At 35.6% G+C, this 15,996-nt stretch overlaps 2 protein-coding genes across 2 annotated transcripts; both read right to left on the bottom strand.

Annotated features, from left to right (window-relative positions):
- Positions 1-2,713: 2,713 nt before the first annotated feature.
- LOC116292501 (uroporphyrinogen-III synthase) lies at positions 2,714-7,323 on the bottom strand. The gene is made up of 8 exons (XM_031699873.1): positions 7,066-7,323; positions 6,759-6,867; positions 6,073-6,219; positions 5,864-5,941; positions 5,237-5,320; positions 5,037-5,122; positions 4,171-4,266; positions 2,714-3,714 (listed from the first exon to the last, which is right to left on the bottom strand). The coding sequence occupies exons 1-8, from the start codon at positions 7,129-7,131 to the stop codon at positions 3,583-3,585; spliced, it is 798 nt and encodes a 265-aa protein (XP_031555733.1). The 5' UTR covers positions 7,132-7,323; the 3' UTR covers positions 2,714-3,582.
- Positions 7,324-8,136: 813 nt separating this feature from the next.
- Positions 8,137-15,980, bottom strand: LOC116291719 (aspartate aminotransferase, cytoplasmic). The gene is made up of 9 exons (XM_031698962.2): positions 15,836-15,980; positions 15,531-15,721; positions 14,895-15,006; positions 13,718-13,830; positions 13,447-13,551; positions 12,622-12,772; positions 11,925-12,090; positions 11,123-11,265; positions 8,137-9,812 (listed from the first exon to the last, which is right to left on the bottom strand). The coding sequence occupies exons 1-9, from the start codon at positions 15,954-15,956 to the stop codon at positions 9,673-9,675; spliced, it is 1,242 nt and encodes a 413-aa protein (XP_031554822.1). The 5' UTR covers positions 15,957-15,980; the 3' UTR covers positions 8,137-9,672.
- Positions 15,981-15,996: the final 16 nt, after the last annotated feature.

Below are 15,996 nucleotides of genomic sequence, written 5' to 3'. Positions count from 1 at the left end.
GAAGAAGAAAAAAATGCATTTGACTACCAAAGATCAAAACAATGGAAAACAAAACAGGTTTTGAAATCGAATGAATTCAGTGAATAAAAGGTGACTTTAAAAAATGAAATGCAAGAACTAAATTGAAGTGAAATAACAAATGAATAATGAATAGAAAAGAAAATGAAAGTTGCAAAGTAAAACTACTGAAAAGACTTCAAGGAAATAAAAAATGAGATGGCACGAAACAAGTGAAGTGAAATAACGAGTGAATAGAAAATAAAAATAGTGAAAGTCGACAAGTAAAACTAAAATACTTCAAAGAAATAAAAAATGAGATGGCACGAAATCAAGTGAAGTGAAATAATGAAAAAGAAACTGAATCGCATAAAAAAAAGGCGGAAAATATCACCGTCTCAAATCTTGTTTTCTCCTCTCTTTCAGTAACCGTTATTTTCTGTACATAAATTGATTAATACTGCAATAGTCAGAAATATTTTGCCTATTCAGTACGTGTACCATGTGTTATAAATTAATTTACAAATGCTTTTTCACCAACAACATATAAAAACAGTCTATAAAGACCTGGTGGAGTTTGTCTGAGAAGTATTTCTTGTACAGAAACGCCAAATATAATTAAAAAAAGCCGAACGAACGAATCGATTCTCACCATTTCAGTGCCTTTAATTATAAATAAAGCTCGCTATGTTTTCACAGATATGCCATTATTAGAATCGAAAATCTGTGGATGACGAGATAGACAGGCTAATAGATCTTATGCAAAATTTATGACTGGGATAGCGTAGTTATCTTGATGGAAAGAAATTCTTCATACAACTTGTACCATGAATCCGTTTTGAATTTGTTTTCGAATTTTGAATGTTTTCACTCTCTTGAAAATCGCAGAATAAAGGAAGGAAGCAAAGCTATTAAAAAATGGTTCTGCATGCTATTGCTTAGGGGTATAGTTATGTTTGGTCTCTCCCTTTATTCAAGAGCTTTTTCCAGGTTCTCCGGCTTTCTCCTCTCCGCGAAAAACCTAACACGCTAAACTCCAACTTGACTTTGAAGGTTTTTTTCAAGCAAAAATTTATATTAATGATAAAACATCTGTTGTATCATACTTTTTTCCATTCTTTATACCCAATAGGCTATACTGAAACATTATTTTTACCTGTATGGACCGCCCCTCTACTTCAGTTTATAGATGGCCACTTACTTGCTCTTAAAAGCTGCGCGCCCCGGGCAATTTAGAAAAAAAAGAGTGTCATATAGTTTACGTCTCCTCTTAGCCACGTTGAAAGCATAACATTATGCTCTCATAAATCTCTCATCTCGGTGATCAATCGCTTAAAGATTGGAAATTGGAAATGTTGAATGGACTACTCCGACGATACGGCGGCCATCTTGCCAGGGGGCAAAACGAAACAAAGATGACAGAAACATTTTGAATCATTTGTTCGCTTATTTGCTTAATTGCTTATTTTGTAAACTTCGAATTCATTAATTTATGTAAGACACGAGAGGCAGAGCTCGCTGGTTTTCACTTCGACGCACTGAAGTACGCAAGCACAAGTATAAATTTTTTATCCCTTGCGCTTGTGCTTTCGTCGTTGGAAAAATAAACTTATTTAAACTGTCAATTAACATTGAGAATTTAAAACTCTGAGGTGAATTTGTTTGGTACGAGAAAAGCTATTGTAAATGCAGGGGTTAGAGGATAAGGGCGCTCTGATCTGAAACAAACTGAAAAGATAAAAATAGCAGAGAAAAAAAGAGGGGGGGGGGGGGAGGGAGGGAGAATAACGAAAGGAAAGTTCACAGGAAAGGGATGAAAGTAATATAGTAGAAATTATATTAGGGGGGGGAAATTTTTTTTTCGAAAAAGATTATAAGTAAGACCAAGAGAAGTGAATAAAGAGCTAAATAATTTTCACACAAAAACCAATGATTAGCTATAGGGTTTATAATGTACGCAATAAGATTCAGCTTTTGGTGGACGTCAATCAAGGCGTTTACATGACATTCTGTAGGCACGTGCCCTTATAGCTTTGTGTTTTCCGACAATGTTATGGAAACGCCTTGTGATTGACGTCCACCAAAACCTTCTTCGTCGCGACAAAAACAATCGCTAGGGGGCGCGTGTGATTGAGAATTGCTGTAACAAATATGTCATTTATATGTCCCTCACATATGCTGCAAACCCAAGTACGTACTTAAGACTTTGTCAACGTTTTTCCTTGCTGTGAATCTAGACGGTTTATCTTGGACGTATTTGTTTTATTATCTAACGAAAATGATTGTCAATGGAGTGATTACTTGCTCAGTGATTTTTTTCCCACGCTTCGGCAGACAAATCAGCCACAGAATGAAAATGTTCTTCGAATTCGATATAGTGCACTGGTTTCATTTGGCATGTTGTTGCTGAAGGAAGGAAGGAAAGATGGACGAAAGAGAGAGAATGAATGAATGGATGGATGGATGGATGAATGAATGGATGGATGGATGAATGAATGGATGAATGAATGAAAGACAGACAGCCAGACATAAAGAAAGAAAGACATGGGCAGATGGATAGAAAAGAAGAAAGAATGAAAGAAAGAAATAAAGAATGAATGAATGAATGAATGAATGATGGGAGGAAAGGAAATGTTCAGTTTAACCATTGATGGTCTGAATCAACCAACATTGTGGCTAAGATGTTACATGTACGTACTACAAGAATTCAATACAGTTTATCAAAAATACACTTTTATTTGCTTCTTGTTATATTATCTAATGCGTCATTATACGTATAGATACTATTAAGACCCAAGACCCATTCAAAGATTGAATTTATAAATTGCCTTTTATCAAAATTCCAAAGGGATCTCAGATAGGCTCTTTCTCCTTTCATTTTTCCTTCTCTAACCTCCCTCCCTAGAGAACCTGTTAAAGGATATTTGAATCAAAAAAATAACTACATTTTATATACTTTGTTTTACTTGTGCTTGTCCAATGAAACAAATTTTGGACACATTTCTTAGCAATAACTATAACATTAAAAACACACACATCTTTTTAAAAGTAAATCCCTTATATCACTATAAATTCTTTTTTAAGAAATACCATTACCTACTATATTATGATGTTTTTATGTTATATTTTGAATTTGCATATTTTTATAAATTTTTGTCAGAGGCATAGTTAATGGGGTGGGGTGGGGTGGGGGAGTTTAAATCACAGGAAACAGAAGCCGTGTACTTCCATTGTTGACCTCCAAACATTTAGCTGCTAATGAAGTTAAGTATTGAGGGATGTTATTACCAACTCCTTAAGAAGTTAAAATAATGAAACAAAAGAAAAGATACAGAGAAACTCGGCCTGTATGCAGCCCCTGTGCTATGATTAAGCCTGGTTCCTACACTAGAATCGAAATCGTAAGCAGCATGTGCAGACTCAGTATGGCATTTTTTACCTAGGTGTGAAAAAAGACAAGCACTTTTAATGAACAGTTCACTACTAAGTCTAGGTAAGTTGCTTCCAATTCCGATTCTGACATTTGTGTAATCCAGGGTATATTTGTCACAATTATGATCTCAAAAAGTTCATTTTCAATTATCATCACCCTGAGGTAGGACAGCACTTTTGTATGCATTGGCACAGAGATTCAGGGTTTGGCTTCTCTGCAACCCCTGCAACAGACAAGCCTTTGTTGTGCAATGCTTGACTTGTTGTGTTACCAATAGCAACCAGCTGTATGCATGGGAAAGAAATGTAGTTAGTAGTGCTGTATATAGTGGTATAAAGAGTGGGAACGTCAGGAGAGGGTTGGAAATACTCACAATTAAGTTTTTCTCCCCCTGTCCTCCAATCCCCCTTCCAACCATGGTGGCAGGGGGGTTTCCATCACACTTCACATTGAATTTTGAAACAAAATCACGTAACCCAAATTTTTTTACCTATCATGCATCACATATAACGTCACGATATACAATCACGCATCAAGCAGCTTATTTGGGAATAATTTTATAATCATGCAACGAATTTTGAAGTATCATGTGCAATCAGAAACCCTTGCCACCCTGCTTTATGAGCTGGGTAGTGACTTTTATAATGATTTTTATAAGGATTTTATTTCATTTTATAAGGATTATTGATACATAGTTATTGGGGGAATAAGGGATTCAGTAATTCGAGTGCAATTCATACCTTAATAGTACTGAGGTCTCCCATTATGTCTTTTATAAAATCTATGGTAAATTCCAAGCCAGAGGGACTAAAGAAGACAATGACATCTGGCAAACCCTATAAATAGATATCAAGGCAGCTGAAGTTGCCAATGTTGATTATTTGGATATAAAAGAATTAGTGAGCAATTGAATGATGATTTATAATTATATTACCTCACACTTTATTACACTACATAACTACCACACCATTTAGCAACACACAAACATTATAACAAAGCCCACCGTACCATACCCAGTTATAACTTACAAACAAATATCAGATCGCACTACACCCCACTACAATATACAAACATCAGTTCACACCACACCCCACTACATCAGATCACACCCCACTACAATATGCAAACATCAGATCACACCATACCCCACTACAATATGCAAACATCAGATCACACCCCACTACAATATGCAAATATCAGTTCACACCACACCTCACTAGAACACACAAACATCAGATCACACCACACCTCACTAGGACACACAAATACCAGTTCACACCACATCACACTACAATACAAACACCAGTTCACACCACACCTCACTAGAACACAAAAACATCGGGTCTCACTACAACACCCAAACATCACCACACTACACTACAACACAAATATCAGATCACACCACACCCCACTTAACAACACACAAACATTAGATTACATCTGAGCAAGCCACACCAGGGCTGGTTCTGTAGAGAAATAATTGTCCAATGACTGGCCATAATTTAAGCCCTGCACATTTACACCCCGCCCCAATCTCCCACTCCACACTACACATCCTCTTTTTATATCAAACTATACAATACAATACTAGACTAAAACTAGTTACCTTTGTTTTGATATGCTCTTGAAGTGCTGATTGTATTTCAGGGTTTGGAATGGTTTTATACACTTCTACAGATGTTAGTTTGATTCCTATGTAAAAATATATTGTATATTACAGGTTAGTGAGCTAAAACACCAAAATTTAATTTATAATTTTTCAGACTTTCAAAATTAGTAAGACATTAACAGAGCTCTTAACTATACCTGCGTTTTTCATTTCTTGTGGTATAGTTTCTCTTCTGAGATTTCCACAGGGGAATAACAATGGCTGATTTCCAGCTGTAATTACTTTACAAGAAAATGTGATTAAAATTTTCACCAATGATATAGAGCTATATTTGCAAGGGCTCCTCCTTCCTCCCTGTCCTCCCAGTTTTTGTGGCCACTCAATTTTGGTAATAATCTAATATTTATCCAACAAGTCAGATGACCAATGAATGAAACTGTAACCAAGCAACAGCAGACAGACAGACAAACATGTAGACAGATGGACAGACAGACAATGACAGAGGGACAACAGACAGATTGACAAATATATGTTATTCACTATACCTTGTTTTATGACTGGTACAATGGAGACACTCAAAAGATATGTAGACAGATGGACAGACAAAAACAGAGAGTATTGGTGATTTACTGTACCTTGTTTAATAACTAGGGTACTGTGATGTATTCAAGTACACAGACAATCATGCAGACAGATGGATAGACAATGACAATGAGATGGACAGTATCAGCAATTGATTGTACCTTCATGTTTTATGGCTGGTGTAAAGCAGACAACAGGTATGTAAACAGATGGACTGACAGACTATCAGTAATTTATTGTACCTTGTTTTATGATTGGTACCAGTTTTTCGGCACTTCCAGATTGATATCCACAACTCTGAAGTCCAAGTTTATTCTTCACTAAAAACAAAAATTATATATAAAATTGTGGCAGAAATGCAGCTGTAGCAGAAGCAATTCAAGGCTTTACAGGAATGACTGATGAGTTGAAACCAATAAACAAGGCTGTGAAATTTCTTGTGTGGGCTTACTGGCTGTTGATGTTGCATCGCCAATGGCAAATAAGTGTAGATCTTGCCATTGTTTTTGAAGAACTTCTAACCATTTCTCTTTGGGAATGTACTTTGAAATAGAAAGTTCTATGGCTTCAACACTTCTGGGGCTTGTAATTATCATACCTGTGGCATACAATTGAGCAAAAATATTATAAGATTGATGTTAATAATCAACTTAAAGCAAGAACAAGATAAGAAGGAAGTTATTTCAATTCAACTGAAATCAGGTTTGCAAGAATTTCTAGCATGAAATGAATGAATGCATGTACTGACAGATGGATGGATGAGTGGATAAGAGTGTGAGAGAGTGGGCATGAGTGGATAAATAAATACAGAGAAATATGGATGGATGAGTGGATGACTGAATGAATGAGAGAAATGGAATCTTATGATTATGGTTTTATTTATTTATTAAATAAATAAAACTAATTATAAGCATGGATGAACATTCAATTAATGCATTGAAATATAAATAAAAATATAGCCTCCTCCACAGGCTTACTTGCTAGGGTTTTTGTCGCTGAGAGAAAGAGAAAAAAAGCAAAGAGATGCCGAGGAAGCTCATCACGATGAGTTAAGAAATGCACAAGGAGCAAGATGGAGAACTACCACTACTTTAATAAATATTATACGCTTCAGATATCACAGAAGCATTAACTAACCTCCATGGCTCTGAGGCTGATGTAGTGTTTCAGCCAACCTGTCTAAATTCTCAAACTCAAATGACAGTACAGGAATCGAATAAGGAACATACCCTTTAGACATCAATTCCTGGAAATCAAGAGGTTACGTAATGACCAACGATTACGTAATAGGCTCAATATTTATTAATACACGTTTAAAACAGTCTAATAAAGCTTGTTAACAATAAGCAGATTAAAAAAACTTGGTGCGAATCAGCATCATTTAATGAATTCATCTATAAGTTAAATATAGGTAAAGTTGATATGAGATATCTTTTTGGCTTACCCTGTGATATTTGTCTTTTTCTGAAGCAGAAGGTGCACGAAGCAAAACAACACAGACGGCAGCCATCTTGGAGTGTAGCTTTTTTTCCGACTTCGTCGTAATTTCGGCAATTAAGAATTCGTAATTATCGCATATCCAGGCAGATGTTGAAGAATATATCTTCTTTAGTAAGCCAAATACCACTTCGTAGCCTCATTTAGTATATAAACAAGGGCGTGACTCAGAACGCTTGCCCCCGGCGGACCTGACCGTGCTGGACTAAAGTCACAAAGTACTGGATAGATGGGCTACCTGTGGAGTATGCAAATTATCATTTTTCCACAGGGAACCCAGAACCAAGACTCGCAATGTCGGCTTGTACGGAAGTAGGCAAAAGATCCGATCATCAGATTTAAAAAAATTTTGCATGATGAAAGTTTATCATGTACTAGGAGTAAAATACGCAATTTTCGCAGAACTTTAGAAAATAACCAAATAATTAGTCAGCATTTGAGATTTTGGTAAAAATGTAGAAATATGAAATTTTATTGGGCTACAGGTGTGGACTTGGAGCCTTCCCGCTACGTGAAATTCGATTTGATCCCATCGTCAAATTTTTTATAAAATGTTCCTCTAAAGTTAGATATTACGAAGTACTGTACTTTTTTAAAAAAGTGCTCGACTTTGTTTTATAGCTATAATAGATTAAAGACGTTTTTATGATATTTTGCTTATCAAAACATTGGAATGACGTCCACGAATCACGAGCGCGTGTTCACTAAATTCGGGCAGGGAGGAGGGAGCTCCCTCCTTACGCCTTGATTGATGCGTAGAAAGGGTGCGCGCGAACAATCCCCATGAACTTCCTTATAGGAATATTGAAAATCGATGTAAAGGAAAAGGTCTTTCTGCAAGTAAAAATGCAGCCTGTAAGTACGTTTACAAGAAATTTAATCCTGAAACATGTAACAAGCGAAATTTATATAAAAAAAAGAAAGATAAGAAAAGGTAAGAAAAAGAAAAGGAAAGGAAAAGAAAAAAGAAAAGAATGACCAATCTATTCAAGTGAAGACAGTACAATCCAAAAACCAGTCAGATTTGTTAGGTTTATTTATTTATCTCAAAAACCAAAAATATTCATCCTTATATGGCTTGTGCAATACAGCCAAATATTGCAGAGCATCTCAGGATTAAGAAAGAAGTCGTCCCAAAATCCCTATATGCACAACAAAGTGGTCTCATTGCAATTGAAATTTTTATCACAATATTTTTATAATATAAACACCACTAAATATTCACTGTGACATCAAAAAGAGCCCAAATAATTTAACATATTAAGATATTATTGTAGAACTATTGTTTTGTCAGAGAAAGATGGTATAAATATTGAATTTGACAATTATTATAAGTGAGGAAAAAAGGAATGAGCTGCTGTCAGACATGAAGAGGAGCTGGTGACTTTGTTTACATTCTACAGCTACGAAAATTACTATATGTAATAGGACTCCATGCTGTCTAATTAAGAAAATAATTGGACAGCTACCTATATGGGATTAATAAGAAGCTGTATAATTAGAATGGTAATTTACAAAATCAAAATTTGAACAGACCGTTCCCTCAAGGTTGCGTGCACCACAAAATTGAAAAATGCAAAATCAGTAAAATTTAGAAGCCAGTTTTATATTTTAATTATACAGCTTCTCATTGATCTCATATAGGTAACTGTCCAATTATTTTCTTAATTGGACAGGTCTTGTTGATATGGGATTAATTAGGCAGCTATATAATTAATAGGTAATGGGATTTCATGCTCCCCAATCAAGAAATAATTAGACTCGGAAAATTCCTCTGACTGCCAAATTGGACTCGGCCTAAGGCCTCATCCAATTTTGGAAGTCCTCAGAATTTTCCTCGTCCAATTATTTCTTAATTGGCATGGAGTCCTATTACATATACAAAGAGGAGAATAATCCATTTTATGAATAAATTTAAGGAATTCTTATCGAAAAAAATTCATAGCAATGCATGATAATACTCGTGTTCTGGTATCGTGGCCCGTCAAGTTCCTTAAATTTGGATGCACACACAACCTTGAGAAAACAGTCTATTGTCTATTCATGAAGTTCAATTAAAAAATAATAATCTCTTTACATGATCATAGTATGTAATTAAGGATTTTTACAGCAAAAGACTTTTCAGAATTGGTTTAATTTCCCCACATTTCAAACTATTAATCATTCTCTTGAGAATTGTTTTAATAAGGCAGTGCTTGATAAAAATATAGGGTCTTTTCTTGTATTGTGGGTGAGGGTTTTTTTTTTTTGGAGGGCATTAATTATCCTTGGCTATTGTTTTATTTTATTTCTGCTTCAGATGCCTTGATGCCAGCACAAAGAAAGAGCCAAAATATATTGCACATGAGTACTACTCTTGAGAGTGAATCTTTAGTCATTTACAAGTCATGGACCAATCCATAGGGTTTATTTTCTACCTTTCATTTTCACCATAAAATATATTATTACCCTCTCACTCAAAATCCAAATACCAACAATAAAAGAGTTTAAAACATTTCCTAAAGATAAAACTAGGTTTCAATCATCCAAAACCAGTAATGCCCAGGTGAGATCATCACTGAACATTAGAAACTGCATCATGTATTGCACGTGCAACATGATCTACATTGCCTGGATTCAGACCACAGACATTGATCCGACCACTGTTCAGCAGGTATATATGATACTTTGATGTCAACAACTCCACTTGTTTCACTGCAAAGAAAGTAAAAGAGATGTTTAGATGATTAAAACATTTTTGGCAGCTTAGCCATTCATTCCATTCCCGTTCTCTTGGGAATAGGATTCTTTCTTTGAGTGGTATCCCAAAGCTGCAAATAAGTGCTGGTCATCAGACAATGTCTGGTAAAATATTATTACAACTTCACTGGTAAATAATTTGATAGATGAGTCATTAGGCCGTGTGGGATGGGCTCGGAAAACATATAAGAACATGCGTAATAGGTAAATTAAGGACCTTGTATGAAACGAATGAAGAAGAGTGCCAATGGGCCTTTCACAACTTCAAGTCGCGTAAAAAATGAGCCAGCTCAACTAGAAACTGTGGACAGCTGTTTCGGTCTGTATTGGGCCTCGTCAGCACAGTGTATCTAGTGAGCTGGTAGAAAAATGGTAAATAATTTGCTTGGTCAGACATTTGAACAAGCACAAGCACTTTTTTAATCAAGCAGCCTTATATACTTATTGATGGAATGTCTGATATTGAAAAAGAAATTTGTTCAGCCACGCTTGGGTTTCGACAAGTCAAATATGCTTCTGGCCTTACAAATGACCTACTTATCGAATAAATAGACCTCTTAGCTAATGGGCGCTTTGTTTTCCCATTTCAGACCATGTGTTATTCCCTTGAGAATAAGTTTCTTTGTTTGAGTTGTATCTACAGTCAATCCAAAAAACGTTGTCGTCGACTGGCTCAAGCCTAAGCGACTGGACCGAAAGAAATATGGGTAAAAATCACTGAAGCGGTTAAATATTCGTTCTGAATTAATTGTTCCCACTAGAAATAAGATAATAATGGCGAGAAACATTCCATCAAATGCATGTCTTCGGGTTTAGGGAAAGAAAAACAAAGTAGTTATGATTCAGTTCATAATTCCGAAAGTATGAAGGCATTTAAAAAACGTCTCCTTCAACACTTCCCGCTCACCTACGAAGGTTTGTGCTGTAAACCAGGCATAACTAGTCAGATAGAATTATGGAGTCAACTCGGCTTCAATGATTGCTACCCAGAGTTCCTTTCGGTCCAGTCGCGTAGACTTGAGTTGGTTGACGACAACATTTTTTGAAGTGACTGTATATTCATGTGTTTTCTCACAACTGCACAACACTGTATCTGCATCCATATCAATGTCTGTATCTACTTTTCTATATGAACGTTTCTGGATGTAAAAAAAATGCAACTTAAAGCTATTCCTTGCTTCCTAGTAAGTTTCTCAAGCAAATAATATTGAGAAATTAATTCCGAAGCCTTGAAGATAAATAAAATTTTTATAATATGTACTTACAGTTAAGGCCAGTAAAGCTAAACATTCCCTTTTGATCTACAATGTGGTTCCATTTTCCTGGAGTTCCCAGTTCTTTTAGTTTAGAAAACAGTAGCTGCCTCATCTGAATAATACGTTCACCCATGAACTTCACGTTTTCAACCCTGTGTATGCAAAATAGAAATTAAAAAGGTACTGCCTTTTGTGCTGGCTCAGTAATGACAACTGATGGTTAATTGCAATAACAATAATAATAATAATAATAATAAATAATAATAATGATAATTCGCTAGGACTTTAATAAAATTTTAACATTCACTCATATATTTTAGATCTCTATATGATAGATTGTCTCGCCAAATTTTTAAAGATGTTTATTATTTTTTCAAAAAAAAAAAAAAGACGATGATGATGATGATGACTATGACTATGACAATGATGATGATAATAAGAAAAAGAATGATAAGATTAAAAGATATAGGTTTAAGGCACAGACTAGAGGCAATATAGAAGAACAAAGTTGTGTACCAGGTCTATAACTTTGAACTAAATCTTTTATGTAATCAAATGACTAAGACATGGTGGCCATGTTTGTGTTATCAACATAGGTTCAGCTAATGAAAAATGTTTGTTATATACCAACATGGCCACAATGTTGTAACGAGAAAACAAAGTATATAACAAGTCAACAACTGGAAGAAGAATCATGACAATAGTTGAAATGATTTGATTGGCTCCAGTTGGCTCAGAGTATGCATTCTAATGAAAAGCGTATTGAAAGTTTCGTCTCATCAAATTTTTATATGAAATTTGCAGTACTTACCATTCTTGATACAAGGCAGAGTTAGACAACACAGTAGCGACAATACGAGCACCATGATTGGGTGGATTAGAAAACATTGGTCTTGTGATGGCCTTCAACTGGCTCTTGATGCGCTCAGCTGTATCATTGTCAACAGTGACTACACAAAGGTTGCCAACTCTCTCATCTATAGCAGTTAATATAAGACAGGTATCAGTAATGAATAAAGTATTTAAATAGCTGTTGAATCTCTCATGCTTCAAGGATCTTCTTCACATTTTGCTTTTACTCTGCAAAAAGGAACATTCCAACCTTCCAACCTTCATTTGATTCAGTAGACATGGTTCAAAAAAATGGCCAGTAAGTGATGACCGGCGAAATTAGTTTTACCTTGGTCAGACCTTGTTTCTGGTTCAACATTACTGGTCAAAATAATGACAAAGCAAAAATATGACTGGACAATCCAATAAATTCATCCACTGGATAAGATTTATCCCTCAGATAGCACTATCCACCCTTGGTACAACCAGGCCATGGTAGATATAAAATCACTGTGGAAATGTTTCTTCTACCAGTAAATCTCCTTTGATTTTTTTTTTTTTTTTTTTTTTTTTTTTCATATATTATGAAACAAGAAAAAATACAAAACATTTAAAAATCAATTCCTGATTTAGCACCCTTTCTTTTCTCCAAAAAAAAAAAAAAAGATTTCTCTTACTGTATAGACCAAAGTTCTTGGAAAAGGATTGCCCAGCAAACAGTTCAAATCCTTGTGAAACAAAGTGTCGGATAGCCCAGGCATCATCTTCTATATTACCAGATGCAAAGCCCTGATAGGCTGTGTCAAATACTGGGAAAAGCTGGCGTTTCTGAAGAATAAAAAGCAGCATGTCAGAATAAATACATGCAATATGCACCTTGGGTTGTAATCTGTAAATTGTTTGTGGTTTTAATTAGCAGTTTGCAAAAAGTTAATATCTTGATATACTAACTTTGAGCGATGACCTGCGCTGGCAAACTATCTGGGTAAGTGCATATTGATTTTTTAACGAAAAAACACTCAGTCCCCCACAATTCCAACCGACAACCTTTTTTGAAATAGGTGTATGCATTCTGACTGGTTTGATTTAGTTAGGAAACTGATGCAGGTATAAAACAATGAACCCTTCTTAAATTGTCTTTAATGTGAGGCTATCAATACAAAAGAAATGCCACAAATTCCATTTTGAAAAAGTGGGATTTCTTTCGCATTTCCATGTGAGCCTTGTATCCAGGACAGGGCCATAACTAGGGGGGAGCACAGGGTGCACGTGCACCCCCCCAATAAAAGCTTAAGGTCCGCTCATCCATCTCCTTTTTTTTTGGTTCTGCTTTCTTTCTTTTTTTCGGTTCTGCCTTCTTTTGGTTACCTTTTTTTTTTCTGGTTTGGCTTTCTTAAAAGAAATGATCAATGGTCCGATTTCATTCGATGTGCACCCTCCCTGTAAAAGTTCTGGTTACAGCCCTGCAGGATACTTTTGATAAGGGTCCAATGAAGATATACCTTCATAATTTCTGCAACTTTTTTCCATTGCTCTTTGGATAGATCTACACCAGTTGGATTGTGAGCACAAGAATGGAGTAGGAAGATGGAACCTTCTGGTGCAGCCTATAAAAAAATAAATTTAAGACTAATGACATGAAGCTGATGAATGACACTGGGGATCAAACTAGAGAACTTTATGTTCTGCTGGCGGCACACTTGCACCTGTGCAATATACATGCAGTTATGATATAATTAAATGCTGCGCGTCAGCTGTGACACTCTCTATTACCTCCAGGTCTGCCCACATGTTATCAAATGCCACTGCTTTATGTTCAGCATCATAGTAACGATACTCCCGAATATCAGTGTATCCAGAATCTTTTAAAATCTTGGTATGGTTACCTTAAAAAAATAAATATATGTATGGGAGGTCAGGGGAGGTTAGGGGAGGTCATGGGTTGAAATCCAATTTGGATCATCAATAATGTCATGGAGAAGGTACTATCTTTAATCCTAGACCTTCACATAATATTTGTTCTGGTGGCAAATATGTTAATGATGTCCCATTGCTTCCTGAGCTAAGAGAGGTTGTTCACCTTTATGAATACTACTACTACTATTCTATTTATTAGAGCAAGTTAGTTATTTTGGCAGCTTTCACTGATGTGGACCTGCTTTCACTCACACTCGATAGAGTGCTTGCACTAAATCCGTGAAACAAATACTAATTTTTAGCACTAAATAGTGATAATTAAACAATAGAAAACAAAGGATTCTGTATGAAATAGTACTAATTAGTACTATTTAATGTTCACTGTTTTAGTGCGTGCACTCTATCACTACATTCACATCTTTATTTAATTTAAATCATTGAAGAATCTTGATGTTGAATGAAATAATACAGTGCGACTACTCCAACCAAAGCCACCTCGACAAATTTTCTACAAATTAGCCAATCAAAAGTAGGAATTTGAACAATAGAATTACTACAAATCAGACAAATATCCATGGGTTTACACAGCTTAGAAGACTGCCGACACCTTTGTTGTCGAATATAAACGTGCTGTCGCATAGCAACATAGTGATAAGATCTAACAGTGTCAGCCTGATAATATCTTTGTCTGGAAGAAACAAACTGTAATCATAAAGACTGTGTTTTATAAGGTCTCTGATTTGCTTTCCTGTCGTATTTGAAGTCGTACATTACTATTTTTTATATCTTTGATGACACGAATCTTTAATTTGCAAAGAAAATATATTACAAGCTCTTCTTCATCATTTAGTTTTACCAACCAGAACAACGGAAGAATATTTAAATTCAAAATTTGCCGCTAATCTATTGTCTAAATACTCAAACACTATTGGATAATTAGTGGAAAATTTGTCGAGATGGCTTTGTTTGGAGTAGTCGCACTGTAATTGATCATGAAGAATAGTTTAATATCCATGGTCATAACCTTCCTTACCCCAAGTAGGTTTAGAAATGTAGGCAGTTGTGCTGACTTTGTAGAACCTGGATAACAATTCAAAGGCCAAACGGAGGGTGCCTGTCCCACCAAGGCTTTGGACACCACAGACCTGAAAATCATAAAGCCAATTTCCAAGGTCTCACTTTTGATTTTTAAAACTTGATAAAAAAAGACATTATTTCTGAACAGCATTAAAAAATATTGCTGTACATTCGTGTACAACTTAAGCAAAAGTACAAAATAAATAAAAGTGTACACATGAAATAATTTAATATAGTATGCAAGTCCATTGTTACCAAGAACAAAACTGCAGAAAAATCAACCTTTTGTGACGTTGCATATTGAATTAAAAGGACCATTTAATGACTTTTTCTGTTTTTAAAAATCAAAATAATGCCCAAAAATTATCTCTTTTCCTTAAACTTCACCAGAAATAAAATATACCTTATTTTTTAAACGCTTATTTTAATTTTTGCGGCATGTATTTGAGAGAAAATTAACTCAAAGATTAAAAATAATTGAAGGTCTCCAACGTCTTATCCTCGCTGCATTACGTGCAGAGCAAGATCTATCTTTTACTTAAGAAATAAGAAGTTATTGAGGTTATTTTTTAAGTAAATACTAAAGCCTCACCCTGTTTTGTGCAATGGCTGGACTGTCAGCCCCAAGAACGAGTTTGTTTGATGCATCGCTAAACTGCCTCAATCCATCGATCCCGAGGTATTCATGGTTCAAAGTTCCATCTAAGATCCCTTGGCACATCTGCTGCTCTGCTTTACGAACCACAGGCAAGACCCACGGCTTGCCATCGTCGTCTCGAAAAGCTACAACAAGAAGAGAAAATTCAAAGATGAGTAACTTAGGAAGAATCCTTCCAAGAAAGACCTTGAAATACGACTGGAATCTGATAGAATTTTGTCCCAATATTAACTGCTTACCGCCAACTCCAAGGTTTACTTTATCAGGGCTTGTGTCCTTCTGGTAGGAAGAATTAACGTGGAAGACATGATCCGTTGGAACAAGAGGAACGTCCTTGAACAGATTCGTGGCAGCCATCATACTTTTTTCTGTGCTTGAACCCTGACCGGTAAGACAGGTT

Source organism: Actinia tenebrosa, unplaced genomic scaffold (assembly GCF_029948245.1).
Source record: "Actinia tenebrosa isolate PJP-AT-01 unplaced genomic scaffold, QUT_ActTen_1.0 PGA_scaffold12__29_contigs__length_12842862, whole genome shotgun sequence".
NCBI lineage: Eukaryota > Metazoa > Cnidaria > Anthozoa > Actiniaria > Actiniidae > Actinia > Actinia tenebrosa.
This window is presented reverse-complemented; position numbering and strand designations above follow the sequence as displayed.